Source organism: Cyrtonyx montezumae, unplaced genomic scaffold (assembly GCF_038088225.1).
Source record: "Cyrtonyx montezumae isolate F1298 unplaced genomic scaffold, pur_monq_1.0 scaffold_3, whole genome shotgun sequence".
In the NCBI taxonomy this organism is placed as follows: domain Eukaryota; kingdom Metazoa; phylum Chordata; class Aves; order Galliformes; family Odontophoridae; genus Cyrtonyx; species Cyrtonyx montezumae.
Genome location: NW_027072034.1, coordinates 124,148,095 through 124,176,035, shown reverse-complemented (window position 1 = coordinate 124,176,035; position 27,941 = coordinate 124,148,095). Strand labels below are relative to the sequence as shown.

At 44.8% G+C, this 27,941-nt stretch overlaps 2 protein-coding genes across 7 annotated transcripts in view; both read right to left on the bottom strand.

The window, feature by feature from the left end:
- Positions 1–13,673: 13,673 nt before the first annotated feature.
- BBS10 (Bardet-Biedl syndrome 10) lies at positions 13,674–15,831 on the bottom strand. Its single transcript, XM_065741348.1, has 2 exons — positions 15,656–15,831; positions 13,674–15,574 (listed from the first exon to the last, which is right to left on the bottom strand). Exons 1-2 carry the CDS (start codon positions 15,829–15,831, stop codon positions 13,693–13,695), a joined length of 2,058 nt encoding a protein of 685 aa, XP_065597420.1. The 3' UTR covers positions 13,674–13,692.
- A 2,782-nt stretch (positions 15,832–18,613) lies between these two features.
- Positions 18,614–27,941, bottom strand: part of OSBPL8 (oxysterol binding protein like 8) — a 76,291-nt gene continuing 66,963 nt past the window's right edge. For all 6 annotated transcript variants that reach the window (XM_065743260.1, XM_065743261.1, XM_065743265.1 and 3 more), the window contains 12 exons: positions 27,693–27,774; positions 27,038–27,136; positions 26,517–26,613; positions 26,121–26,219; positions 24,684–24,781; positions 23,393–23,482; positions 22,709–22,845; positions 22,260–22,445; positions 20,654–20,741; positions 20,106–20,208; positions 19,444–19,549; positions 18,614–19,263 (listed from right to left, as the gene is read on the bottom strand). In XM_065743260.1, coding sequence (XP_065599332.1) covers positions 19,128–19,263; positions 19,444–19,549; positions 20,106–20,208; positions 20,654–20,741; positions 22,260–22,445; positions 22,709–22,845; positions 23,393–23,482; positions 24,684–24,781; positions 26,121–26,219; positions 26,517–26,613; positions 27,038–27,136; positions 27,693–27,774 — 1,321 coding nt within the window. In that variant the 3' untranslated portion in view covers positions 18,614–19,127. The remainder of the gene's footprint in view (positions 19,264–19,443; positions 19,550–20,105; positions 20,209–20,653; positions 20,742–22,259; positions 22,446–22,708; positions 22,846–23,392; positions 23,483–24,683; positions 24,782–26,120; positions 26,220–26,516; positions 26,614–27,037; positions 27,137–27,692; positions 27,775–27,941) is intronic.

Here is a 27,941-nt window from a genome sequence, read left to right as displayed (position 1 = left end):
GAAATTCAGCTGCCAAGGCCAATGAGCCCCACTCAGAGCATGATCTGGCTACAGAAAGTGGAGGCTGAAAGCCCAAAGGCCCAGGAGGCTGCAAGGCTGCCCGCAGACTATCACAGACACACTGGCACTGCACAAGAGGCAGCAGAGCTATGATGTTTCCCTGGATCATTCCCCTAGATGAGTGGTTAGCTGCTCTGTACATCTATCCAGAAGTATACTGGCATCTATTCTGCGGTCGCTCAGGGCCAGCCGAAGTCCATCTTGGTTGGAATCAAAGCTGCTGGTGAATAGCTCCTGAGCTGCAGGCAGCCAGGCTGGGCCCCTGCTGACATTTCACTACTAACATGGTGCAGTGACATCCTCTGCTAGCAAGGCGAGGAAGGAGTTAGGAAGCCTGAAGCCACCATCCGTGCCTACTGGTGTCTCCATCACCCAAAGAGGATCCAGGATGACAGCTCCCCACACTGCACACCCTTCCCTAACAGTCTGCAGTACCCACCTGCCCAACACTAGAGCCACAAGGCTGGCAATCCCCCAGTGACTACGCAGCACTCCTCCCAGTGCTTTGTTTCCTGCCTGAAACAACCCATTGTGCTAGCAACAGGGCATCCCCATCCAAGCCTGTCTTGTTCTCATGGGGCACAACTCCTGCCCCTGCTGACCTTCCATATTTGCATCCTCTCTGTGCTACCAGTGACCAGGCTTCTCCCAGCCCCTGTGGCTGCTCACCACAGTCAAGGACACTGAGCGAATCTGTCACACACAGGTAGGTGTGCTTGCACACCACGCCCTTGTGCCACTGCTGTTGCACCACTGAGATAATTGGCTGCTGTGAGGCCATTCCTAAGGGGTTTCAGAGCATGTGTTCTTGCTGGCTGTGCTCTCCTACAGCTATATTCCAGATTCACTTTCATAAGATGAAAAAATCATTACTGTGGACGAGTTCCCAGAGCATAATATCTGCTCGTCATCCAAGGCCAAGAGAGATAAAGAGAAGAGAGAAAAGGAGAGCCAAGCATACACAAGACAGAAAATGAAAAGAGGAAAAAAAGTACAAAACTAAAAAGAATAATGAAGCCAATGCAGCTTCTCTTCCCCAGCTTCCTCTGCCTGCTCAGTGCTCCTGCAGGACACACTGGGTGATGGAGTTGGGCTCCTGAGCAGCACTGCCTGGTGCTGCCCTGCTGCCAGCCTCAAGGCAATCCTGTGGGACACGGCCCAGAGCCTCCTCACGGCACACAGACCAGCCCAAATTGTCCCCTCTGGCCCCATGCAAGAGATCCTGCCCCTTCAACCTGTAATGGGAAAGGCTGCCTGCACACAAGTGGACACCCAAAGCATGCAGCAGGGAAATGCCTGCTTTACAGGGGGTTCTTAGGGGAAAGCCACACACCTGAGATAGCTGCTTACAGTTGCTTCAGCCAGAAATGGGTGGTGAGATCTACACATCTCACTTTATTTTCTTCCTTATTTTACTTTTGTTCAATAGGGGCAATATTGCTCATCCTAAAACATTTCTTAAAGATGAGGGCAAAAAATCAAGACAGAGATTCATTCACACAGAGCCAATTTGACCTGGAAGTCTTCATTTATTTGACACACACACACAAAAAATATATTAATTTAAAACCATATGGGAACGACTCAAAACAAAGCAAATAATCTCCAGAGACTTTCTCCTCCCTCAGAGCAAGACACCTGCTTGTCCTTTCAGATCGCTTCTCTGCTCTAATGGCTGCAGCAGATTTATGCCAGTGTAAGGGAGCTATTAATTAGCCTCAAAGATTTATTTTTCCCTGGAAGAAACCGGTGTGTGGCCCGGCTCCAAAAGGGACAGGCCTCCTTGCTGGTAACCACAGGCTGATTCCTGAGGGGTGAAATCAAGTGCTGCCTGGTGGTGGGGCCCTGGGTACCATGCTTTCACATCAGGGTTTTATCAGGCTTCCTTATTGCAGCAAAGCAAATGAGCCAGCCTAGGAGTGGGCGACAGTCAGAAGGAAACCAGTGTTAGGGACAAGGAGAAAAGAGCTTAGCGTGAGAAAGACTAGGCTCTCCTGCTAGGGAGTGAGGTCTACAAAATCCCTGAAGGACTGAGGGCACGCTGAGTGGCCTGGCAATGGGGTGAAGATGAAATGGAGGAGCTGGGCCTTCACTCAGCTGATGAACTTGTTATTTCAGGGGGCTGTGGAAGCGCAGAAGGAAAATGGTTCAGAAACCACATGGCCGGACTGATCCAGGGTAAGAGCAGGATAAAGCCAGTGGTAGTGACTGAAAAATACTTAATGAAGGATTAATCCTTCTTCAGACATGGTGAGAAAGTGGAGGATCTACAGACATCTTTAATTAAAAGTTGGGGAGAATGAGTGAATGAAAGTACCTGCTCAAGACAGTCAGGAGGTGACAAAAAGCTTGGAATAAATGAGTAATCGTGATTTAAAAAATAAGAGTTTGATTACTAACAAGAAGCTCTCTACCATGTGTTGGGTTACAGAGCCATCTGTAACCATCCCGGGAGGTGTTTATGGAAACGGTAGATGGTGGTACTTAGGGGCATGATTTAGTGGGACTTTTCCAACCAATCTATGATTCTATGAACAAAAAGATTTTTCCCAAATAGCCTGAAACAAAATGAAGGGTTTTTTTTTTCCAAAGTTTATGTGTCTGCACTTGATACACAAACCACACTAGAACAGCTGCCTTTTTAATTTGCATGAACATCACTGGATCCAACAGATTAAAATGCTACAAACCACAAGGCAAATACACTTTACTACATTTGAGGTTTGGATGGCTAACAGCTATTAAGAATGCCTCCCTTTTTGCAGTGAAGAAAAAGATGGAGAGAGAAATACTTCTAGCCAGAAGTGGCTGGGTGTGATTCAAGAGACTGAAGAAGAACCCAATGTACTCTGCCCTGCTGCTCCATACCAACCCACTCTGAGCACTACACCAGTGAGGGCTGCTTACTGAACTGCTGCCAAATCTTGTGCCTGCAGATGATACCTGAGGTCTGGGAGTGCACCTGGCAGCAAATGTCTGCTGTGGCTGATGTATTCCTGAAGCAAAGCGGAGGCACGCAGCGAGGCTTGCAGCCATTGTTGCAAACCTTGTGCCAGCAATGAGTGGGGTTAGTTCTGCAAGAGAACAGAAAGCAGCAAACAAATGCCTCCTCCTACTCACAGCTATGGAGGGTGCATCTGGAGCAGCTTTGCCTTTCCCAAGGCATTAGAAAAAGGCCGGGGTGAACAAACACACAGAGGCAGGCTCACATATCAAGCTGTGCTCTAAGAGATGGGGAGAACAAAAAAAAGGACTGCAATTAAGGGAAGGGCCACTTTCTCCTTCCCAATCAGAAGATATAACAGGCAATATTTTAAGACCGTGAGTAGGAGTCCTTTTGTTGGATAATTCACAGGGACTGCTCATTACCTCCTCTGGAAAGCACAGCAAGTCTCAGGCAAGCAACCGAGTTACTTTAGGACAACACAGCAAAAAAAAAAGAAAGGAACACCAACAAAAACCAGGCTTGTGGTGGAAGCACGCCCGGCATCTGAAGGTTACTCGATAGTGTGAGGACATTTGAAGCTCACCGTTCCTTTGCTGGTGCTGCAGGAGGGCTGCACCAACAGCACTGCACAGAGGTGGCTGCAGCACGGTCACCTCGCTCCGGGCTCTGTTCTGCACACCCCCCCCAGGGGCCCAGCTTACTGCACAGGGGCATCTCTCCCATAGGAAACCCTGAGGTCTATCTCACATAAAAGAGAAGGGTGTGGAAACAATGAGTTGTTGATAAATATCTAAGACTCAAAGCACTTGCTCATGGTAACCACCTACTACCTCTACCACCCCTCAAAAAGGGACTCACAACACAGCAATCAGAAACAACCATGGGTCTGGGGAGGACTTTTCTTCTTCCAGCAGATGACAGATTTATCACACAATACAAATTCATTTTCAACCCCAACTTTTAACACTTTGAAGCTTTAATTCATTACCCTTCTGCCTTTTAAAATTCACTTTACAGCTTAATTCTTAGCCATTATTCAGTATTTTCATCACTGTTAACTAAAGGCAGGGAGCATTTGCAGTTTTAGCCCAGATTAAGCCTTTATTTCTCATTGTTTTAAATGCATGAAAGTCAATCGAGTTGTTTTGTTTGATCCTCTCCATGCCACAGTGAGCTCTGTGCTGTTAAGGCTGTAAATGGGCCACATCACTCATGAATTACTAATCCCCATCACTCACATTTTCTGGGGAATGTACACTATATTTAGTCCTTGGGCTTGGAAAAACAAAGCTGGAGAACTTCGAGGCTCTTTTTTCTCATAAAGAGTCCTTAGAATATTCCCTAAAAACTGGCAAGATAACTTAGCCACCATGTAGAAGTGCAATTCATTAACCGCGCTGGAAATTAGACCCTTGAATCAAGAGGCTAATTAAGACATTTAGATATAGAGCCTGAAAGGGAACTACGCAGACATTTCTTAAAATCTCATTTACAGTTATGTAAATCTGGCCCAAATCCACTGTCATTTTTTGGATTTATACCCGAGTAATTGAAATCACTACCAAGCTCCTCTAAGCTCTCAGTATCAGCAAAAGGCACTGGAGTAAAACAATTAGCAAATAGGCTGTGCTTTTCACTGTTGCTTCTAGAGGAACTCAGTAGCACAATGCTGAGGCTTCCAGGGGTAATTTGCCATTCTGATGGATTGTTTGTCTAAAAAAAAAAAAGGGTGGTGGATTTAGTGGGCCACCTTCAATACAAGGAGCTGCCAACCCTTACAGCATTAGCAAATGAAGAGAGCTTCAGCTTCTACTATTGCCTTCTCCAGGATGACCATTACTTTTAATTAGCGGCCCCTGCCGCGTTTCTTCCCCCCACCAGCTGCAGCAGGACAGCAGCTCGGAACAAGTTAAAACACTGAATGAAAGCTCCACACAACTCACACAGAGAAGCAGACAGATTCAGCTCGGGGGACACAGCGTATTTACACACAGCTACAGATTACAGCAGCGTGCCTCTTCTGTGATGCTGGCTGCTGGGCAGTCCCCAGCGAGTGAAGCCTCTCCTGGCTTATGCTCTGCAGGAAGAAGCGAGCTCATCTCTGGCTGCGTGACCTGCTCCCCCATCCCATCCCACCCCATCCTATGTGTACCTGCCAGCTCTGGTTGCTGCAGCCCTGGCAGTATGGCAGGACTGAGCCTCACTGCCGGCAGCACCAGAGAGCACCCTGCCCTTTGTGGGAAAAGACCACCCCAGCGGCCTCACCCCAGCTCCCATAGCCCATCTCTGACTGTGTTGAGTCAATGTGAGCATTTGGTCAGCTTTATCAAGTCCAGGAGCAGCCCTTCCCAATTGCCCTTCGCCTTATAAATCTGAATCCTCACTTCTCTCCATCAGGAATCTGCCCTCCATGGAATATTTTGCATGAAGAAAATAAACAAACATGAAACCAAAAGAGGTCCCCTTTTTGTTTGGGAGTTGAGTCACTGGGACTGAAATCTCTTCCACGTGTGCTCTGGTGGTTGATTTCTACTTGTGAGGACAAACCAGTGAATGACCCCTTCCAACACACAGTGAGGCCAGACAGCTTTCTATCCCTGTGCAACCAGGGCAGGAGACTTCTCTGTCCCTCCTGAGCCTGGCAAAGCCACAAATTCCTTCCCCCCTCTCCCAGTTCCACCAGCGCTCTGATGCTGACTATCACCCGGTGACGTACTGGTGTGGTTCTCCAGGAAACCTCCTTTGCAGCAGCAGGATTTTAACCAATGTCTGTTGGTTGTTCTATGAGCAACAATGTGCACCAACCTGTTTTTTTTTTAACAGAACTCTGTGGTTTTGGTTGCTAATGGCAGATGATTCTGTTCCCTCCCGACTTTCCCACATTACCTTCAGGGTAAATAGTCAGCTTTTCAATTCAAGTCATAGCTCTCTGTCCTTTCACTTGCTGTGAGGATGCTCTGGCAAGGGATCTACAGAAATCAAAGTTCAAAGTCAGATCACCACGGCAGCACAACTACACCTAAAATATTCCTTCCCATGAACGGATAGAGTGGATATCGGGAAGAAGGCTTTTACAGTGAGGGTGGTGAAGCACTGGAACAGACCACCCAGAGGGGTGGTGGAAGCCCCGTCCTACAGAGACTCAGGGTCAGGCTGGACCAGGCCCTGAGCAACCTGCTGAGGCTGTAGGTGTCCCTGTTTACTGCAGGGGAGTTGGACTGGATTGCCTTTAAAGGTCCTTTCCAACTCAAGTGATCCCATGGTTCTATGACTCTATGAATAAACACGCAGGACTGCTATAGAAGGAGCAGCCCATGAACTAGGGATTATACAGCTGTCCCCTGGTCAACTTCAATACAAAAAAAGCTCCAAACCAGCAAAACAGAACAAACCTGAAGGTTGAACGCGAAGGATGATTTTGGAACAAAATCTGAATAAAATCGCTTCTTTCTCTTGCATATGTTAGAGCTGATGCGTTGAAATTGAAATCCTCCAAATGACAATCCCAGATAAGTACGTGGTATTACTCTGAGCCAGAGGTATGGGTCAGACCCGTTATCGGTAAAAACATTATTTTTCTCAATCCCCAGGAGGAGATTAGAGGAAAGCAGCAGAATTCCAGAGATAAATGAGAAATACGTAAATGTTAGACACATTCTGATGGCAGATACGTCCTCCAAAACGTAGGTTGTTTCATGAGGACTGTCAAAGTTGAGCACTCAAAGCAGAACCTCAAGGTGTCTTTACATTTGTCGATGATTAAGATGAGCAGATCTAGGAATTACATGACACGTACAACCCAGTAGAAGGTTCCTGACTTTAAGTGCTCAGTTCCCACAATCACACCGCGTTGCATGGACACAGCTGAACACGCAGTGCCCTCTGACAGGGCTGGTGACACACACGGTGACAGCCAAACCTGCTCTGTGTGGGCTGGGCCCAGGGTGGCTCTCCCTGCAGGCACAGCACTGTGCCAGCCCCCAGCTGTCAGATGGAGCAGCGTGACAGGAACGGACTGAGCACCTCAGGAACACCCTTTTGTGGGCCCAGCTAATGAGGAGCAGAAGACAAATAATTCAGCAGAGACAGGAACCTGTGAAGCACATCTGGAGCTGTAAATACAGGCCTCCAGATAACACTTCCTGACAAAGTCTCAGGCACTGCACCCGGGCGTGGTTACATGGCACTGCAAAACAGCCCAAGGAAGGAAAGCCATGTGGGGAAAACACGACTGTCACAATATGGAAACTGAGAAGGGTGCACACACACACACACACACACATCTTGCTATGGATGTGGGTGCTAGTTTCTGTGAGTGGAACGAATTTATTGGAAGCTGAAAAGAAAAGCATTTAGAAAGCTCACGATGACAAGTGCGGTAACACTGGGAGCTGTAGAGGCAGCATTTCAAAGCAGCAGCATTTATTCTGTCTTCTGATTGTAACACCCACTCCTTCTGACAGCAGCAACCCAGAGGGCATGGTGATGAGAAATGTGTTTCCCTGCATTTCCACACAGATTCAGACTTTGGTACAGAGCAGTGCCAAAATGTAAAGGTAAAACAGCTGGGAAGATTTACATCTGCCGAGGTGCTGCACACAGCATTGCAGATGCTGCTGCTCTGCAACCCAGTTCTGACTTTAGGCATACATTGCTATAAGGCTCCAGAAGACAAAATTCACTGTTTTCCACAGTGAATTCAGATTCCCAAAGTATTCTGAGGTGCTTTTGTTACAATTTGATCTTTGCAATTGAAATGGCACAGCCAAAGTCAGCAGTTCTGAATCAAAATATAGTGTTAAAAGTGAGATACTGGTCATGTTTGTGGTACCCTGCAGATGCCACAGAGCGAGCAGTTAGGACACAGGTGAGTTTAATGCAAAGCAAGGTAACAAATTATGATCTTGTCAATAGTTTTTTTCATCACCTTTCATCTTAATGTGAAAAACAATGACACCTGTTGATCAGAAACAGATTGTACAAATATATAACATAATAATAAATATATATAATCCTGGGCAGCCTGACCTAGTGGTTGGCAACTCTGCTCATGGCAGGGAGGTTGGAACTAGGTGATCTGCGAGATCCCTTCTAACCCCAGCCATTCTGTGATCCTATAAAACATATGATAAAGTATCTGGTGTGCTGTCTGTAAGTTCTGTATCTTTGGCTTAAAGTCACTTGAATACATTTGGATCAGAGGTTTGGGTCTGAATACACGGACACAGAACTCTTCTGTTCTCAGTGGGGATGAACCACTGGACCTCTTTTCATGATCAGCTATTAAATAAACACTATCCATAAGAGGGATTGGTATATGAGTTCCCAGAAAACTGTGATTTTCAGAATAATCTTTTCTTTCAAAATGTTTCACTCAAATGAGAACTCAGAACGTTGTAAGAAAGCTGATTTATTGTCCTATAATTCTATAAGGAGACTAAAAGCACTGAGCTCTTGTTATATTTCAATATGTACAATAAGCTTAAAGGTCCTAGGCATGCTTTCTATGCTTAACAGTGAATTTAGATTAATTATCTGAGGTGTAGCTAGTGGCAAATTTATCAGATGATTCATGACTTCAATACAAATTTGTATAATTATTTCCCAAGCAGTAAATCCAGCAGCTTCCACGCCTTCCCATGGCATCCCTGTGCTACATGCTGCACATGAGCCTGCCCAGTGCTCCCAGCCACATGCAGACACACGAGTTCAGGCCAGGAACTCTCTGCCACTACATTTTACTGGTGGCCTCAGCGTGTGTCTGTAAGTGCCTAAGGATCAAAAACCACCCCGGTGAGGACAGGCTGTTCTATCTCAACAAATCTAACACACACCCAGCCCTTTTGGCACCCACCCTGTGACTCCTTGATCTTCAGTATCAGACCTCTGAGCTGTTCTTGCAGGCTGTCATAAGGTTATGGCCCAGATTGGCAGGGTCTGTGTGGACAGGCTGTCAGCAGGGCTCCTCCCAAGGCATTCCAAGGCAGCTATTTGCATACTCCAGCACAGGAGAAAATTATTTCAGGGATTTTTTTTTTCCCCATTTGCCACTCTTAAAGAACAGAGCATCTTCCCCTTCCTATTGCATACCCAGGGAAGGCAGTGTGGAAGCTGTGGCTGCTTTCTCCTATTTGTGTACACCAGACCCTACATTCTTCTTTCCAAATGACAGCTCATTCATCACTTTTCATCCTTCCCTCTTGTTCCCTTTGAACTGGGTGTTACTATCTGCTGCCTTCTCTCATTCTGGTTCCTCCCTCTCCCCACCCACACATCCACGCAATGACGGCTGTATCAAAATGTCTCTTCACCTCTGTAATCAAAGAGTAGAAGCAATGACCCAGCGACACAGGAGGAGAAAAGTTCCCCCTTCCTGCTTGTTTACTGACTGGCTCCTTTTCATAGATCCAAGCCAGATATCTTCTGCAGCACTTAGGACTGCAGCCAAGGTGGCAACCTTCTGAAATAGAATGGACTCCTAAGATACAGTGATGCTGTCAGCACTTCCTACTAACTAACAAGGCTTAGAAAGTGCCTCTAATTTTACAGGGTGATAAAAATGCCTCAGATTATGATTTCCTGCACTTGCTGTATTATTACAAGCACCGATAATTCCCAAACCTCCCCACTTACCCACATCACAGCATGCGAGATTTGCTGAGTTGGCCAAACTCATCCACAGAGATAAGCACTCCAGCAAACTGCACAATACTGCGTGTAACTTTGGCACAGCAGGACCCTTCCTGGATACGACTGAGCAGCTTTTGTATTTTTCAGCCCCACATGAATCAGGCAAGGAAACAGCCCTGCAGCACCTGATATCAGACCCAGGACAGGAAGATTTGGATTCGGAGCTGCCTGGCTCATATCTCTCTTCAGCTCTCCCAGCAGAGAAGAAACAGGAGAACTGTCTTCCCAGCAAGGGGACAGAAGAGAAGCTCAAATAAAGGACCAGACAAAATGAAAGCAAAGTGAAGGTGTTTTGTTTGTTTGGTTTTTTGTTTGTTTGTTTTTTCTAACTCCCTTTCCAAAAGAATTGAAGCACTCGGCCAAAATTCTCCATGTGTCAGCAGGAAGCAGTCACTCCTTGTACAGTGTGGGGAAATTTCGGACAAGGAGGTTATTCAGGCTGAATTACAAATGCAGAAAATCGACTTTCGTTATGGGAAGTACCAGTACTTTTTACCAAGAACTGACCTTAAAGCATCACAGTTCTGCACCGTTCTTTTGAGGTGTGTAAGTTAGGAAGAAAGGTTTCACATGCACAAAGTCATCAGTCAGGAAACTGAATAGGCTGCCCTCTGCTGTGTTCTGGGAGCTGTAAATGCTCTGGTCGCAGGGTGGCTACGGGCTTTGTGGAGCCAGCTGCACCAGGAAAGCCATGCAGAGCTGCCTCCAGCATGCCAGGGAGAGGGCATCCTGCAGCAGGGGCCCACAGCTGCCCCACTAATTGAGAGCTAATCATACTTGGCAACAAGGGCCAACGTTGATAACATTGTATTTTCTGCAACGATATGTAGCTATTCTGTACGTTTTTTCTATACACTGGTAATTAAGAGTCTCAGAGTATTCCCAGTTTTAGGAGATGGCTCTGTGCAGTTTATTTGCCTCACAAATATAATCCAGCAGTTTCTCCAATGGCTTTCATTGCTTCAGAAGCCTAAACATAATCCTCACACACTCTGCCAGGCACATATCAATTCCAATGGTGAAATCTCAACAGGCATATCTCTCATCTGGAGCTGCCTTCTCACATGTACCCAGAGAAATCCCTGCCATGTGTTCGCCCTGCATTTTACATTTCAGGGTAGTTAATCAAATGCTTGGTCTGGAAAATAGAGACACCCCCTGAAAGTAGGTCATGATAGCTCTGCGAAGGAAGATCACCATGCTGAACTGTTTTACTGGAAATCCAAAACATGAACAGGTTAGAAATTCTGTTCTGTAAAACAGAACATTCTGTAAATGCTTTAATTTGTTCCTCTTATTGCCAGAAGTGTTTTTAAACAGAAGGCAGAGCTCACCTCCTGTCTTCCTATCTATTGCAGGCATAAGAATTGCTTCCAAAGTCTCATCCTCCACTGAATCACGTCATAAAGAAGAAGCTGCTGTGTATTAACTGTACTACATCCTCACTTTTATAATTTTCAGCTTTGGAACTCTAACACTAAAATTCTTATTCCTGAAAGCAACTATTGGTTTGACATTCTCACAGAGAAGCAATCTGTATAATCTCTATTTCTAGCTTCACTTGCAGGACACAAATGCTGCCTCACACAAAACGCTACTGCAAAAATGTAATTGTGTTAATTGCAGCCAACACACATCCAAAACTGATGTTTACAAATTCTGAGATTACTTGCTTGATTTGTTCATTAATAGTAATGCTGAGATAAATGACATAGTAAACAAAGCTCACGCTTGATAGCTGTTCTTAAGCATGACTGAAATATTTAGCTACTCCCTAAACAAAATTCAATTGCAAACATCTCTTCACTTTAATACTGAAGTACTTTCCTGCCTGAGATAAAAAGAACCCTGAAGAAGTCCAGTCCTGTTCAACATCTTCATTCATGACCTTGATGAGGGGATAGAGTTCACCCTCAGCAAGTTTGCTGTTGATACAAAGCTGGAAGGAATGGTTGACATGTCAGAAGGCTGTGCTGCCATTCAGTGAGACCTGGACAGGCTGGAGAGTTGGGCAGAAAGGAACCAGATGAGGTTTAACAAGAGCAAGTGTAGAGTCTTGCACCTAGGGAGGAATAACCGCATGCACTGGTACAGGTTGGGGGATGAGCTGCTGGAGAGGAGCTCTGAGGAGAGGGACCTGGGTGTCCTGGTGGATGACAGGTTGACCATGAGCCAGCAGTGTGCCCTGGTGGCTAAGAAGGCCAATGGGATCCTCAGGCACATTAAGAATAGTGTGGCCAGAAGGTTGAGGGAGGTGATCCTCCCCCTCTACTCTGCCCTGGTGAGGCCTCATCTGGAGTACTGTGTCCAGTTCTGGGCTCCCCAGTACAAAAAAGACAGGGATCTCCTCAAGAGTCCAGCAGAGGGCTGCAAAGATGATAAAGGGCATGGAACACCTCTCCTGTGAGGAAAGGATGAGAGACCTGGGTCTGCTCAGCCTTGAAAAAAGAAGACTCGGAGGGGATCTGACCCACGTCTATAAATATCTAACGAATGGGAGGCAAAAGGACGAGGCTGGACTCTTCTCAGCAGTGTGTGGTGATTGAACAAGGGGAAATGGCCACAAGCTGACGCATAGGAAGTTCACACAAATGTGTGTGGGAACTCCTTCCCAGTGCAGTGACGGAGCAGTGGCACAGCTGCACAGAGAGGTGGTGGAGTCTCCTTCTCTGGAGATGTTCCAGACCCGCCTGGACGCCTACCTGTGCAACCTGGGCTAGGGAGCTGCTGTGGCAGGGGGTTGGACTCCGTGATCTCTGGAGGTCCCTTCCAACCCCTACAGTTCTGCGATTCTGTGAGGAGACAGATTAACCTAAGCGCTGATAGAATTAAATCTACTAATAAAAATAAAAATAAAAATAAATAAAAATAAAAATAAAAATAATTCTGTGGTTAAAAGCAGATTTGCTGCATGACAAAAAGCAAATCTAGCACAGGGTGAAGTGAATGCAGTTCTAGCACAGTCACAAAGATGTGTGCAAGCGAAGAATAACATCTGCTTGCCCCTATTCTCAAGAGCTACTGCTATGTGTATCCAATGTCACTGTGCATGCTTCCTACTCTTAACACATTGGTTTTAGAAGCTCTCTTATTTAAGAAAAAAAAGAAAGAGCTGCCTGCCTTCATATGTGAACCTGCCACATGACAAACAGCATCACCTTCTTTACACCTGATGTCCCTCCCTTGTGGCTGGGCTGGGCACCTCTGAAATACTGATGTATTTCACATGTGACAGCCTGGCTAGAGGTTGAAGAAAGGAGAGCTAAATATCAAGACTTGCTAAAGTTCTCTCCTTCCCTCCCTTCTTTAGTCCTCCGCTCTTCTGCACGTGCCAGAAAAGATTCTATTAGAAGAATACTCTTCCTTGCTCTTCCTTAAGTAAATCTCTTTAGTGAACGTGGGGGCGCTCCCTCGTGACCTCTCTCAGCAGGATGCGGTAGAAAACGCAGTGGTAAAAACACCATGGGGTGATAGGGAGGGAGACTGCTCACTAATCACTGCCATGGACACAGCAGACTTGGCTTGGGGAAGATGCCATGCACAAAAGAGACTTGGGGAAGATTAATTTAATTTCCTGCCAATTAATAACAAAGTAGGACAGGGAAAACAACAACAAGACATCTGCCCCACCCCACATCCCCCACATTCCCCCCAGCCCTCCTGCCCCACCGTGAGCACCTTTCCACAGACTGTAGCTCCGGCTCAGTGTGCTCCTGCAGGGGTGTATCCATGGCCTGTGCCTCCTTGAGGCCTCATCCTGCTGCGCTGCATGCTCCTCCATGGCTGCACGTGGAGATGTGCTCTGCACGGTGCCCCTGAGCTGCAGGGGAACAGATTTACACAGACCCCAACTGGCAGCATTCTTCTTCCTCTACTTCTAAGAAGGGCGTTAGGTCTGTGGACCTAGAAGATCTCTCAGCCTCTAGCACTGAAATTTGAAATCATTCAAAAAGAAGACACAGGGAAACGCATTATCAACATTTTTATTTACGACTTCAGAAATCATCATCCGAGTCGTTATCCTCAATTTTCTGCGGTGGCCGCTTTACACCAATGATTAAATCAATATTGAGAAGCTCTGCAGCACAATGAAGGACTGAAGTTACCAGCTGGTATTTGCAATACACTGACTCCAAGCCTTCCTCACTCACAGGCAGGGGCTGATTCTTCCTGAGAGCTTCTGTAGTTTCGAGATAAAATTTGGTAAAACCGTTCCGTCCTGTTCCGTATAAAGCCTTCGGAATACTTAACAGAGCATCAGCAACTACATTAGATATGACTTTAATTGCTGACTGCTGAACCTGCATAGCATAGTGCTGAATATAATAATGCAACAGGATTTCAAAGTAACCTCCTACGGGCAGAACTGATCCTGCTTCTAGGATAGAGCTGGAACAACCCCGTGCAACACTGCAGCCAGCCTTCTCCAGGCCTTTACCCACACCTAGGTGCTCACAGGGGGTAGCGGAGCTGGCACTGCCTGGTGTGACAGCAGTGCTGTAATTGCTGTGACTGCACACTGCTAGACACCCTGGGTGGCTGTCATGGATCCCATCTGCACACTCACACAGTGCGTGCAGTTTGTGTGTCCCCGCTGAGTCAGCCCCATGGGTGCAGGCATTCGGCCCCTTGCTGTGTGGGACAGGAGCTGAGGCTGGCTGCGTACAACCTGGATGTTTGCTTTCTTGCAAAGCGAGTTCTGAACCTTGTGCTGTTTCACCCCCGCATGTTTCCAGCTGATGCTCAGAAACCTGACCGCCGTCCCAAGCAACGCTTTCTGATCCGAGCTGCATGTCAGCAGCTGGCCGACACCTGCTCCCAACACCTGAGGCACCGCTGTGGCTCTCACCCTCAGCTCCGCACTCGTGATCCAGCGCCCTGAAGAGCTGCAGCAGCATGGTGAAGGCGCCGTGCAGCGCGGCAGCACGCTGCTCGTTGAGGGCCTGGACGGGCGCGCACAGAACCAGGCAGTGCGGCTGGAAGGCGCCCGCGGTGCTGAAGTTGACGTGCACGTACCGCTGGGACCCGAGCAGCAGGGGCCGGCAGAAGGTTACTGCCACAGCCTCCGCGATCTCCCCCTGCGCGCCATCGTCAGCGGCGGGCTCATAGGGCGAGAGCCCCGTGAGCTCAGAGATAAGGGCCACTTCTTCCGACGACAGGCACTCCACCACGGACACGCCGCGTAGCTTAGCGTAGTAGATCACCTCCTCGTGCTGCTTCACGCTGGACAGCAGCAGCCCCACTCCGCCGCTCCGCAGTCGCTCTACGGCGGCCTCGGCCGCCCCGGCGCACCACCGCAGCGCGGCGCGGTGCCGCCGCTCGGAGCGCACCTCGCACTCCGTCCCGGGAGCGGCGAGCGCGGGCCGCAGGCAGCGGATAACCAGCACGGCGAGCGGCCCAGCACCGTCCGGGCAATAAGCGGCGAAATCCCGGCGCAGCAGCACGCCGGGCAGCACGGCGGAGCGGCCGAGGGGCAGCCCGGCGGCGGCCGCGTGCAGCTGCGGGAAGCGGCGGCCGAGCAGGCGCAGCGCGGGCTGCCGGCACGCCCCGCAGCGCACGCACAGCTCGCGGCCCAGCAGCGCCAAACGGCGCCGCCCGCCCGGGCCCAGCCTGCCCCGCAGGTACGGCTCCAGCAGCGCCTGCAGCGCCGCCTCCCCCAGCTCCGCCTCCGTCCCGCCCGCGGAGAAGGCGCCGAGCACGCGCGGCCGCAAGCCCCGCGCCACGGCGCGCCGCAGCACCCGCCGCTCGAAGGCCGGCAGCGCCCGCCGCAGGGAGCCGTCCCGCGCCTCGCTCAGCACGGCGGCCAGCAGCAGCACGAACGTCTTGGCGCCGTCCCCCGTCGCGCCCTGCAGGCGGCACGCGCGGGCCGCCATCGCCCTGCGGGCACGCGGGGCCGTTAGGCGCCGCCCGTCCGCCCCCGCCCCCCTTCGCCCATCCCCGCCCCTCCCGCCGCCGTACCTGGCCGCGGGCGGCTGCAGGCTGAGCGCTTCCAGCAGGCGCCGGCCGTCCCGCGTCGGCAGCGCCCGCCCGTCGGGCTGCAGCAGCAGCGCCCGCCCGCCCCGCGGCCCCAGAGCGCCGCGCACCGCGTCCGCCAGCGCCGCCGCCTCCTGCTCCACGGCGGGCCGCGCCGCCATGCCGACCGCCCGCTACGGCGCATGCGCGACGGCACGCCTCTCCCCTCCCCTCCCCCTCCCACCCCGCCCCGACTCAGTGCTGGCGAGGCGGGCTCCGGGCGTGTAGTTGAGGTTTTTATTTGTAACCGGAGGGTCGGACGCGGCAAGGGAGCTACTTTCAAACACGCAAGCCTTCGCGAAAGGTCGGGTGTTACATATGGCACGAACTCGACAAACGGTGTCTGGGAACAGCATGAAACCCCTCGGGAAGGCACTGTTCACAAAGCTCGAGTCTGCTCAGTTGTCAGCAATCGGAGCAGACCCTTAGAAACCAATGAAACCCCTCTCATCCCTTATTTACATGTACAGCGGTGAAGAAACAGCCTTCTACAAAATACATGACACGCAGAACCCAGAGCCTGCTCCATAAACACCAGGCCGGCAGAATAATAACATCATAAAGTAAAGGGAATCCCGAAGGCACAGGAGGGTGGCAAAGAAAGAGGAAAGAAAGAAGCCATCATCATCACATTTGTAGGAAGACCTGTAGGACAATTTCTCGACAGGATCAAACGGGGGAAAGCTGGCTTTGCTCTCAAAGCAATGCCTTCTCTTTAAAAGACATCCACCTGTGAAACACACGGCACCACACGCTGCTGAGGCAGCGGCCTGGGACAGCTCACATGGGCAGTCGTACCCAATGGCAAATTAAAGGCTTCGAGTGCGTTGGAAAACAAAACAAGAAAACCACATGGCAACAATTTCTGACGGTATTTCCTGTACAAGGAAAAAAAAAACAAAACAAAAACAAACACCCCCTTGGGATCTTTAAATCAAATGTGAACACAAGTGCTGTTTAGACATTAAAAACCAGGCAGCACAGCCCTCACACATCTGCAAGCTGCACAGCCCGTTCTGTAACTCACGCCCAGCTCAGCATGAGCTGTGTCAGATCCAAGATCAGTCACCTGCTGGGGGTAAACAACCATGATGTGCCAGGGACAAGCCCTGCTGCAGCAGGCCCATGGCCAGCTGCACTGCACGCATCAGGCAGGAAACGATGCCATCCTGTTTGCATGGGAGAACATCATACAAAACACATCGTATAGCCTTTCCTTCCCGCACCATGACTAAAACCACATTTACAACAGCAGTAGCCTCTAAAAACAAGTTGAAAAGGAACACAGGCATTTGGTCTCACCCTGTTCAACTCGTACTTGTCTTGAGCTGAACCTGAATTTCAGATATGGAGCATTTGTTTAGTCTGATGCTGCCCAACACCGTGCTGCCAGTCAGTGTGGGTCAAATCCACGTACAGCTCATGCAGAAATACACCCAGCCTGTGGTAGTGACTGATCTTACACAGAAGGATTAAAATCAAAAGAGCAGAAGGACGTTTCCATTTACAAGGCAGATAAAAAGCTTGTAACTTATCAGTCAAGAGTTTCAGCACCACAAATTTAGCAGAGCTATTTTAGGGGATTAAAGTTATTGCTCAAATTCTGATTTTATTTTTACCTCACTCATTTCCTTTTATATTACTCCCACACACAGAGTATGCTTAGGGACTTGTAATGGATCGTTAAGACAGATGAAGCTGTGACATCTGAACACTGTAAAGAATGCTCCCATGCCATGCTGAGCAGATTAAATAAATACTACAGTACTTTGTTTTTTCTTATGTCATTCTATATATGGCAAACAGCTTCAGCTTCGGTTGGAGACGTAACTTAGGGACATGAAACTTAACAGTGAGAAACTTTTTGTATTCACAAATTCCACTGCATCAGCTGTAGACAATGGAGTCCACATTCCAAAAAGTGATTCCAGAGCAAGCTATGCTAGTACAAAGCTGTAAGAAACAGGCTGATGTGACTGCTTAAGCAGTGAACTTTCACACAGCCGAGGTCCAAAGAAGGGGTAAGATAAAACAGAAAGTGAGGTGCTGTGAAGATGTCAGCCATGGGAACAAATGAGCTTGACCAAGTAAGTAGAATTTTAACCAAACACTGGACAAGACTGATGACAGAACAGAATGTGAGACCACCTGCAGTTACTGAGGCTGCCCAAGGCCATGGCAGCTACAAAGAGCTTTCCATGTGGTTTCTGAGAGCATCCACTGAAAACAAACTTGGCTATAATTTGTGTTGTGTCTCCCATCCTCCCACTGCCTTATCTGGCATGCTGAAAGCAGCTTTACAATGCTAGGGCCACTTTTTGACTGGATACATACACATGGAAAGGCTTGACTGCTGGAAGGATTCACCAGATAAACACTGGTATCACATTTTTTAGCTGAAATGTTGCAAGTTCTGTACATGCATGTTCTTCCAACCAAACTGTTCCACACAATCTCTCCCTTGGGAAACTCAACTCCAGCTGTGCACTGAGCATAGCTCTGCACCTTCACATTTTGTTCCAGAAATAAGCATGAGTCCTGGCAGCAGTAGTCTGTCTTCTTACTGAGATGCAGCCATACACCAATACAAATTCAGGACTGGACATTTGTCAGGACTTAAAAAACAAACCCTAAACTCTCAGTATTTGAAATTCATGAGTGTGATTGTACAAAGACAGTACCTCCCAGGTGCTGTGCTATTAAAAACACGCTCTGTACAGCAGATGCAGGAATGTTTTCGTGACGAACCCCAAGTTTTAAAACTATAAAATAAAGAAGTCTGCTTATAAGCTGCTACAGTAGTTTGGGACAAAACCTGTCAGACTTCCAAACAAATCAAGGACGTGCAATTGCAGAATTCCCAGAGACTTCAGCTTTGCACTTGCTAGTTCCTAACACTTGTGACCTTTGTATAATAATGTATTCATTTGACCTTAAATAAAAGTTCACATCCAAACACCCAACACCGTTTACAAAAAAAAAAAAAATGTTGGTGAGCCTGGCTACTTTAAAAGTTACTAAGTTTAAATGTAACAAAGTCTGCTTGTTTATTACACTACCAAAACTGGCATCAGGTCCTACCTACAGTGCCTGACCTCTGAATGTTCAATTTCTCTATTCTGTGGTGAGGATTCATCAGTACAGCATGTGAAGGAATAGAAAACACAAGGCCGATGCTGTATGTCTGAGACAGAGGCACACACCAGGAGCAAGAGTGTACTGGCACTTACACGATTCTCACTTCAACTGGGTAGACGGGAGGATGACTCTGAACCACGGACTCTGAGGCAAAAAGTTCTGCAAGTTGTTGCTACAAGGCTCTTTTAGATCATATTGCATCATTTAAAGTCCAACTTAAAATATGGTCCCCAGTAAGAGTTTGACCGTTCCAGTTCAGAAAGGCTCTTGTTCACACTTCCTATGTGAACAAGAAATTGATGATAAGCTGTAGCAGAACCAGGAGGAAAACGAAGACATAGTGCTTCAGCTGCAAAAACTGGTTGTCCACAGGTGGTGAATTAGAAGTGACTCGACTTCGCAGAGCCATTATGTCCCTGTAAGATGAAGAATAATATCGTGTAAATCGCTATCTAGACAACAGGGCACTTCCTAGTTTGCTGGGGCTCCCCACAGAACACAAAATTTTAAAAGCAGAAAGACATACACCAGCCTCCAAAAGAGGCTGGACAGTTAGTATTCTCTTCATCATTTAAAACCGTATTATTGAGTGCTACCTCTTAATGTCTTCCTGCATTTCCTTTATAGACTCGATGGCACTCTGCAGTTCACCAAAGTCTGCCCCCTTTTTCCTTATTCTTGTATTATGCTTCATAAGTTGTGCTAGAAAAATGGAAAAGATGGGTGTAATTCACAGAAGGAAGTCCTTAGTTCAAAATGGAACAAAGTATTTTTGCAGGATGGTCATTATCGAGGAGGAAGTTTTCTAAGTGAGTTTCTATTGAAAACTAAAGCCTTATTACAAAGTTACTGTAGCACAGAAGGAAAGCAAGTTAAGCTTTAGGAATACCTTAAAACTCTCAATGTATTGTTTAATTTTGGCAAGCAGGCTCAACAACAAAAACCTGCCCCTATCACAACATGCTGATGTACAAATTAAAACAATTCATCTTGTTGTAAGAAGGAAAAGAGTTCTAAGAAAGAAAAGAGTACCCAAACACAATTTGCTTCTTCAGATTTTACACAGATGCAGCACTGAAGCTCACCTGATACTACGTACTGATATTTAAGAGAACAGGGAAATCTGCAATTAATATCAAGTCATCCTGCTCCTCATGTTGTCGTTTTTCCCCCAGAATGTGCTTCACGCTGAAGTGCTGTCTAAAACATGTCTTACTTTGTAATACAAACACGTTTACAGGTAAACATCTTTTCCTACCTTCACTTCCAGAGGAATCCTGATTATCAGGCTCAGGGGAGGAGAAACCACACTCCCCTTTCTTCTGGCTGGCTGGTTTTCGCTTGATTTTTGGAACACTAACCTACAAGTGAAAAACTTGTGTATGATTTCCACAGAACTGGAACTATGGCAAAGCAGCACATTTTGTCAGCATCTCCTAAAAGCACAGTATGTCACCGAATTCCAAGTCAAGATTTTCAACGTAAGCACAACCCAAAGTTTGTGCATCTTCCCATTTAAGGAAGACTTTATTAAATTGTTGGATTCGAGTTTGCATCAGTTTACGTTCTTACTCAATTAAGTCATCTCTACCACTCAGGATGCATCACAGAAGTGAAGACTATGGACTGGGTAATCTACATTTTTATATATATTTTTATATATATTTATATATTTTATATATATATTTACATAATCTACAACTGACAGTATTCTCTGACCCCGCCATGCTATGAGGACCTTCATACACATACAGTTCACACGAGTGCCTGGAGTTTGCTGCACCTACTAACAAAACCAGAACATACCATTGGTGTCCGATGCCGGACTTTTGTTTGGATTGTGCCATCTTTTTCAAACTGAATCATATCATTCAAAGGGTCCCATGGCCTGGTACTAGACAAAATGAATACAAACAATTAATGCCACAAAGTTTAAATAAGAAATAGCTTACTGCTCAGAAACCATTCGGTATGTAGAGGCAACAAGTGATCCAAAGTCCGCACATAGCCTAGCTGTAGCTTGAAAAGCCACAAGATCCAAAAATGAACTTAATGTCCAGGTCAAACCCTCTGTCAGCTGGCAAAAGTAGAAGCCATTTTATTAATATAATTCTGCAATCATCCAGGCTGAGATTCATATTTGTTAAATATCAAGATGTTTTCTTCACAACTCAGTTATTACTCTAGAACTATGGGGAAATCAGTTTGTTTTTTTTTAAATTTATTACTATGCCAGGTTTTATTTTCTTTTTCATTCTTCTAGAAGAGCAAGGTCAAGCATTCTTATCTGTGTTTCAGCACGCCTAGGAAAAAGAGATTAAGAAGCAGCTGCCTCAAAACGACTTCCATTCCAAAGTGGCTAATGGCAACCAGGAATGGTTTCAAGAGGCAGTAATGAGCAATGTTCAGTTCGTTCATTCAGATTTTTAAGAGTGCTTTTCCAAATACAAAGTCGATTCAAAATGAAAAAAAACCAAGCAAAAGACATGGCTCATTAGAGAATGACAAGTAGCCAAAGGCAAAGACAGACATTTCCATGACAGAAACTGCAAGTCAGCTGCATGAAGATCCTTATTATGCACAGCTTTAACGAGTGCAGATTAAGCATGGGTTTTCTTTCACTTCTTTTTGTGTGTCTTTTAAAATTTTTGCAGCTGTTTCAGATGTTGCAAACATACACCTGCATTTACTTCTTAGCTTAACATAGCATGAGTTTAATGTCTTCTAAGGTACATGGATAAGAACAAGGCATTCCTCTCCCAAAGGTCTTTCAAAACTGCAATCCAGATATGTAATTTAGATACCTTAACACATGCTGCAGTTCACTCAACACATCTTTCACAGTAAGCACAAAATACTCTGCTCTCCACATGGACCAGGTGGTGAGCTAGCCTCATATTCACAAAGGAATCAGGAATTTCTTCCAGTGACAGCTGACAACATAGACTGCTTTCTAACACAGGGTAACACTTCTGTGGCACATCCTTGAATCGCAAGACTTCAAGGACACAGAAAATACACAGAATGCATTCCAAAGTGCCATGCCCAAGAAAACTATGGAATGAAGTACAAATCTGTGAAGGCACATAACCAGAAGTAGGAAATAAAAATATAACAAAACAAAGAAGTCCATTGGAATAACTGCATGAAACATAAGTTTCCTGCTTTAGTAATCACTGCATTTTCAAAATTACATATTATCACTGTCTCTTTGGTGAAGAGATAACCAATTCAGCTAAAAAACTGCACATTTTTGTTAAAACACATCAATAGGAGTATCAAGTAGCACTGCATATTTCACGAGTTCGAACACAGCTAATTCAGTTCTTTTGCTCCTGAAAGCACAGGAGGATCAGAGACACTATCAAGCATTTAACCAAAGCAGTTGTGTTATAAGCATTCCAGCACTCACTCAGCGTATCTGTAGTGCCATTCTCCCGTGACTGAATCCTGATCAAACAGCTTGCACGTCCACTCTTCACCCTTAAGTTTCCTCTCTTTGGCACTCTTTCTCTGGGCTTCCTCCAGAACATATTTCTCTTGTGTAGCTTCTGTTTGGTCTTTATTATTTATTGCTTTAGTTACCTGTTGCCAAAGCCTGACAAACGAGCAATATCAAGAGTAACAACCTGGTTACAAAAACAGTTGAAAACATTTCCCTAATTACAGGCTTAGTAGAGGTCTTAAGGCTTCTAAGTAGTGAGCTTGTATTTAACAGTAGTGCTTCCTTGTTTTACAGGTCAGTATCAGCGAACACAGGAAGGAACAAAACCATCAGCCACTGGCTAATGTCATATTTTGGAGAAGATAGTGAGTTCTGTTCTGTCAGAATAATTACATGTGCTTCTAAAGTGAACTTACTTCTCTGACTCAAATTCATCTTGCTCTTCAAACTTCACAGTGTATCTAGGTAATCTACGCTGCCTGATATCGGACGTTGGGTTCCAGAACGTCTCCAAAACATCCGTCTTCTTGTCCCTAATAGTAACTTCACTGTCCTGTAACAAACATAATGTAGTGATCCCAACTGTAATCATCTCAAATAGTGCAAAAAATAATGCAAAATGAAGGAATAATGACTATTTTTGCAAAAACAAACAAACAAAAAACCATATATTTCAGACACACAGTCAAGAATAATTACATACACTGATTTCAAAACTCTATTTCTACATTCTGCACTGGTTCTAACTCAGAACAGAGAGGAAATGGGACCATCACTGCCAAGCAGCAGTGCCAGTGTCACCTCATAACTAAAACAGATAAGTATTTCATGCTGGTGCCATATCAATTCCTCAAAGGATTAATGTGTATATTAAAATATTTTACAAAGCCAAAAGTATTCTCATCAGGACTACTCAAACATATTTAACAGGACGAGTGTGTTGGCTCTAAAGACATTCTTGAGGACTGTTTAACTACAAAAAGACACTTCACTGAAAGTGGCATTTACTCAACTCCTGTTTTTTATGAGCCTTTTTTTTTCTAACTAGGTGCTATTTTCACTTGTTCTAACTCAGAATTTACACAGCACTCACTACTTACCCAATGGCCCTCCAAAATAGCCAGAACTTCTTTGCCAAGCTTAATTTTCCCTGATATTTGATTAACACTGTCATTGTTACCTAAAAATGGCTGCAAAATAAAATGAAAAGAAATGCTTCCATATTTATTCTAATAACATTATATTTGCATATATGTTGAGTGTTAAGAAATAAAACACATTCATGAAATTGGATGTAAGCAGCCCTGAATACTTCCAATATTACAACTTCTGCCCAATAATGCCACAAAACAAATTGTTCTCTGTATTTTCTCAAAAGCTTAGGTTTGGCTAAGAAATCTGAAAAGGGCAAATGCTGTAGAAAACATGATGATATGTAAGTGATTTGATGATATTTTGAAGGAAGTTGTCATTTGCTATACTAATCTCACCACTTTGCCAAGGACTCTGTCACTAGAGGTTAACACTTGAAAAAGAAACAAGAAAAAAAGATAGCAAGAAATTTTCTTCAGCTTTTTTGATAGTCTGCACACGTATCTTGCAGGCTGAAGAGGTAAAGCTTCAATTGATATAGCCTCCTAACTTTCCATTTTTCCTTACAACCTTAGCTGAAGAGTTTCTCTCCTCACGTTCTCCACTGCTTTTTAATGCTGGACATTAAACTGATGAGAATATTAGCCTTCTGTAACCTTTGTTTCAAGTGCCAAGAACAACTTAATTTTTATGCAGGATGGAAGAGGGGAACCTGAGTTTGGGTTATTCAAGGGTTCTCCAGAAGTTTAAAAAGACACTCAGAAGTTTCCAGAGAATGAAAAATCTCCATGGGATATAAATACTCTCAGCAAGATACAAAATGCTTGAGTTGCTGATAGTTAGATCACTAATCCCTGTTCTTGCACACCTTCCCAGACACATATAGTTGCCATTGCTGGAAATGAGACAGTGTTGCTTCCTCCTGTCACCTCTCCAGCAAAGTTGTCCTTAAGGTTGGTACAACAAGGAATATGCAAGCACTGCAGTGGAAACATCCTTATGAGTAGAGATTAAGATGGAGCCCTAAGTTTTGGTCAAGACTTTTGGACCCAGAAGAACACATTAAACAAACAGAGAACAATATAATTCCTCTTTCTTTCCTGTTTTTTCTTTTTTCTCTAATCACTATTTGCTAGACACACACAGCTGAATACGTGGCAATATGAAAATTCCTCAGTTTCCAAAGACAATTCTATATTAAAGAAAAATAAATTAGATCTAGCTAGGGTATGATCTGATAATACACATATTTTAATATTACGATGCTCATCCTCATGCCTGCTCACAGCATTTACTAACCTTTAGTTTGAATTCAATTGCTGCACTGTAGCCAGTTTTTTCACAAGTGATGTTAACTGTCCCCCCGAGCTCCAGGGTCATTGTGCCATAAAGAATTCCTGCAAAAAGGAAAAGCCAACATGAACATTTATTACTGGGCAAGATAAAAAAACTAAATTCTTTGGGCACAATTCCTGGGCTAAACACGCTTGTTCCACAGGACAAAAAGAAAGCAACAGCTCTGCCTATTTTCTCTTTAGATGACCTTTCCTAACCATCAGCATGATCTTTCCGCTCAATAAGATAATCCAAACAGAAACAAGTACATCCAAATGAATAACTTTAGCAGGAAAAATGATCTATCAATGGCAAAACAACTTTATGACAAAGCAGGAAAAGCTTCGCTCAAACAGATACAGTAGGTACAGTGAAAACAATCGTACAACCAATATACAACAACACTGATCACCTCTCCAAAGATTTCTGGAAGCAAAAAGGTTGACAATCTGTAGTATACTTTCTACAGTCACAGTCTTTCCCCTGTGACCCAGCATTTGAGTTTATTTTATATATAATGAATATATATGAGTATATATATATATAATATACTCATATATATTCATTATATATAAAATATACTGAGTATATTTTATATATAATGTATGCCTGTGGAAACCTGTTTTCCAGCAGGTACATTCCCCCTCCCTGCATATTCTTCTACCTTCCTCCCCTCATTATCAGTATCACTAGCTGTTCTATTTCTTACTGTTTGGTTAGTATGTACATATATGTTAGGCACTTTTTACTTGTTAAGCATCATTTCTGTCACCAAAGCCATATAAAAAGTAACATAAAATCTGACAATATTAAAAATGTCCAGAAAAAAATGGAAAGAAGAGCCTACCAAACTCATGTCAAGTTACATAATTCTGCTAACTCATCTGTCACACATCTCTAAGAAAGTCATACAGTTGCTGACTATAAGGGTTCTGAAATAGAATTCTGCCAGAGAATATGGAAGTGCAGACCCCAGCAACGTTGCAGTGTATTTTGTACAACTACCAGCCTTCCAGAAAGGAGCTACTGATTAGTTTCCCCATAGTGAAACTAAAGAAAAAAGGTCATAGTTTACAAATTACATGAGGTATAGAGAGTACACTGACTTTTATATTTCCAATAGGAAAATATTGGAGAAGCTCCAAAACATTCTCCAGAAAAGAAAGCTATTCAAGCAATAAATCACTGTCACGTAATGACAGATAGCCATATAAACATTTTTAACATTTATGGAAAAACAAAATTTGCTGTGCCCAAACCAGGTGATTGCTTGAATAATACTTTTTATCCTGGTAAAGTATACGGAATCCTAGAACCACCAATGCTGCCTGCGTTCAGAAGAATTTACTCAGGTGACAAGCTTAAATTCAATGACAGTATATTTAGAATAAGAAACTGTACCTTTACAATGAGCATATGGCATAGTCATTACATAATCTTCTCCCCTATTTAGAAATGTTAGCCGTCCTTCCCCATCCAGTATGGCAGATAATGAATTCCCTGAAATTCAAACAGAGAAACACATTTCACACCCTGCAAGACAACAGACAATATTTCCTAATAACCAAGAGACAGAAATAAGATCATCATATTTGGCACTGAAATCGATCCTATCTGAAGATCAGTAGTAAAAACTTTCTAAGGCAAGCATAACACAATGATCCAAACCCCAATTCTTCTAGAAGCCTTTCTTCTTCATCAAAGCATGGCCCACTTGCGCTGATTTTACACTCCTCAATAAAAGCAAAGCCACAAAAACCCCAAGAACGTCCCCCAAGCTCCCAAAACATTGCTTACCATAGAATTTTGATTTGGCCAGAATGCTACCACTAAGGCAAAAACCGTCCTTGCGGTTGCTAACGTAGAAGGCAGATATTGGGGGATGATGAGATACCTGTTGAAAAAACATCCAACATCATACAAATGACAGAATGACAAATGCAAGATACACAGAACAGAATTAATATATGAGATCATAGAATATCCCATGTTAGAAGGAACTCATGGGGATCTAGTCCAGCTCCTGGCTCCACACAGGACCACCATAACTGTGTGTCTAAAAACCCTGTCCTTTATCTTTAGACATAAAGATCGAACAAACATTTTTACTGAACTACAAGAGTTACAAAGACTAGCACCTGACTTTTACAGGAGGAAGACAGAACAAAAATGCCAGGAATACCTTTGTCTTTCTAAGAACTACGCTTATCCGGAGAGTTTTTAGGATACTTACACATACGTACAAATACATTTTCTAGTAGTGCCATATTGTATATCTAGCACATTTATTTTTCTTATGTACTGGTTATGGCAGCTACCTGTTCTGCAATGTAGAAAGTCTTGCTATTCGTCCTCGGATGAATCCACATGCAGCGGAAAGTCTCACCAAGTATAGGATTGTACGGCTTTTTTAGTCCCTGAACAGAAACAAAACAGACAGTAACCATACAGTGCACACACACAACTCACAGAATATTCCATCAGTCTGTCACCAAAACACAGAGAGAGGAAAAAAAAGCACGCAAGCGTAATACATATGCTAAAGCACACTGCCTCAGTTTCATCATTTGAATGTTACACTCACGAAGCAGTAAGTTGTGTCTTCTTTAAACACTATTTCCCATCTTGATGTTTATAAAGCATATGGAGTTTAAAGCTAATTGAAGTAGTGGAAATATTACTCCTCCAAATACACAGTGCAATCACTGAAGAATGATAAACAAAGAAATCGCTCAACTCTGTGTAAAAATGTTTAATTACATTTCTGCTTCAAGGGGAAAAAGTAGCAGCCTACTTCACACAGGGCTAGGGACCAAAAAGATTTGTGATAAATATACACAAATAGTGAAAACTTAACCTTGCTTTGGAGAAACTACTTAACAATATAATTAAACAAAATCTTCAGCACATTCCTAAGCTCTCAAACTAGACACAACTTCTTCAACAAAGACAAAATAATAAGTAAAAAGACACCTTTGGCTTTTTGTAGAATCCAGACAAATACCACTTTACTACTTTTTTCATGCGGTTGTAAGCATTCTCCTCAAGAGCAGCTCTGTGAAAGCACAGATCGAATGTCAGTATTGTTTCAATTACAAGACACTACCAGTTGTTATATTTCTTATATCTAGGAGCCGACTTGAACAGAAGTTCTGTGATTCTCAGTACTGTAAAACTTTCAGCCTGATTGCATCAAATTAAGCTTTCAGAATCCTCTGAACA

Excerpts from the sequence above, each read along its gene's own strand:
- BBS10 (XM_065741348.1), bottom strand. The coding sequence starts at position 15,831 with ATGGCGGCGCGGCCCGCCGTGGAGCAGGAGGCGGCGGCGCTGGCGGAC. Across the intron at positions 15,575-15,655 it reads CTGCAGCCGCCCGCGGCCAG|GGCGATGGCGGCCCGCGCGT; the intron begins GTACGGCGGCGG and ends GCGTGCCCGCAG.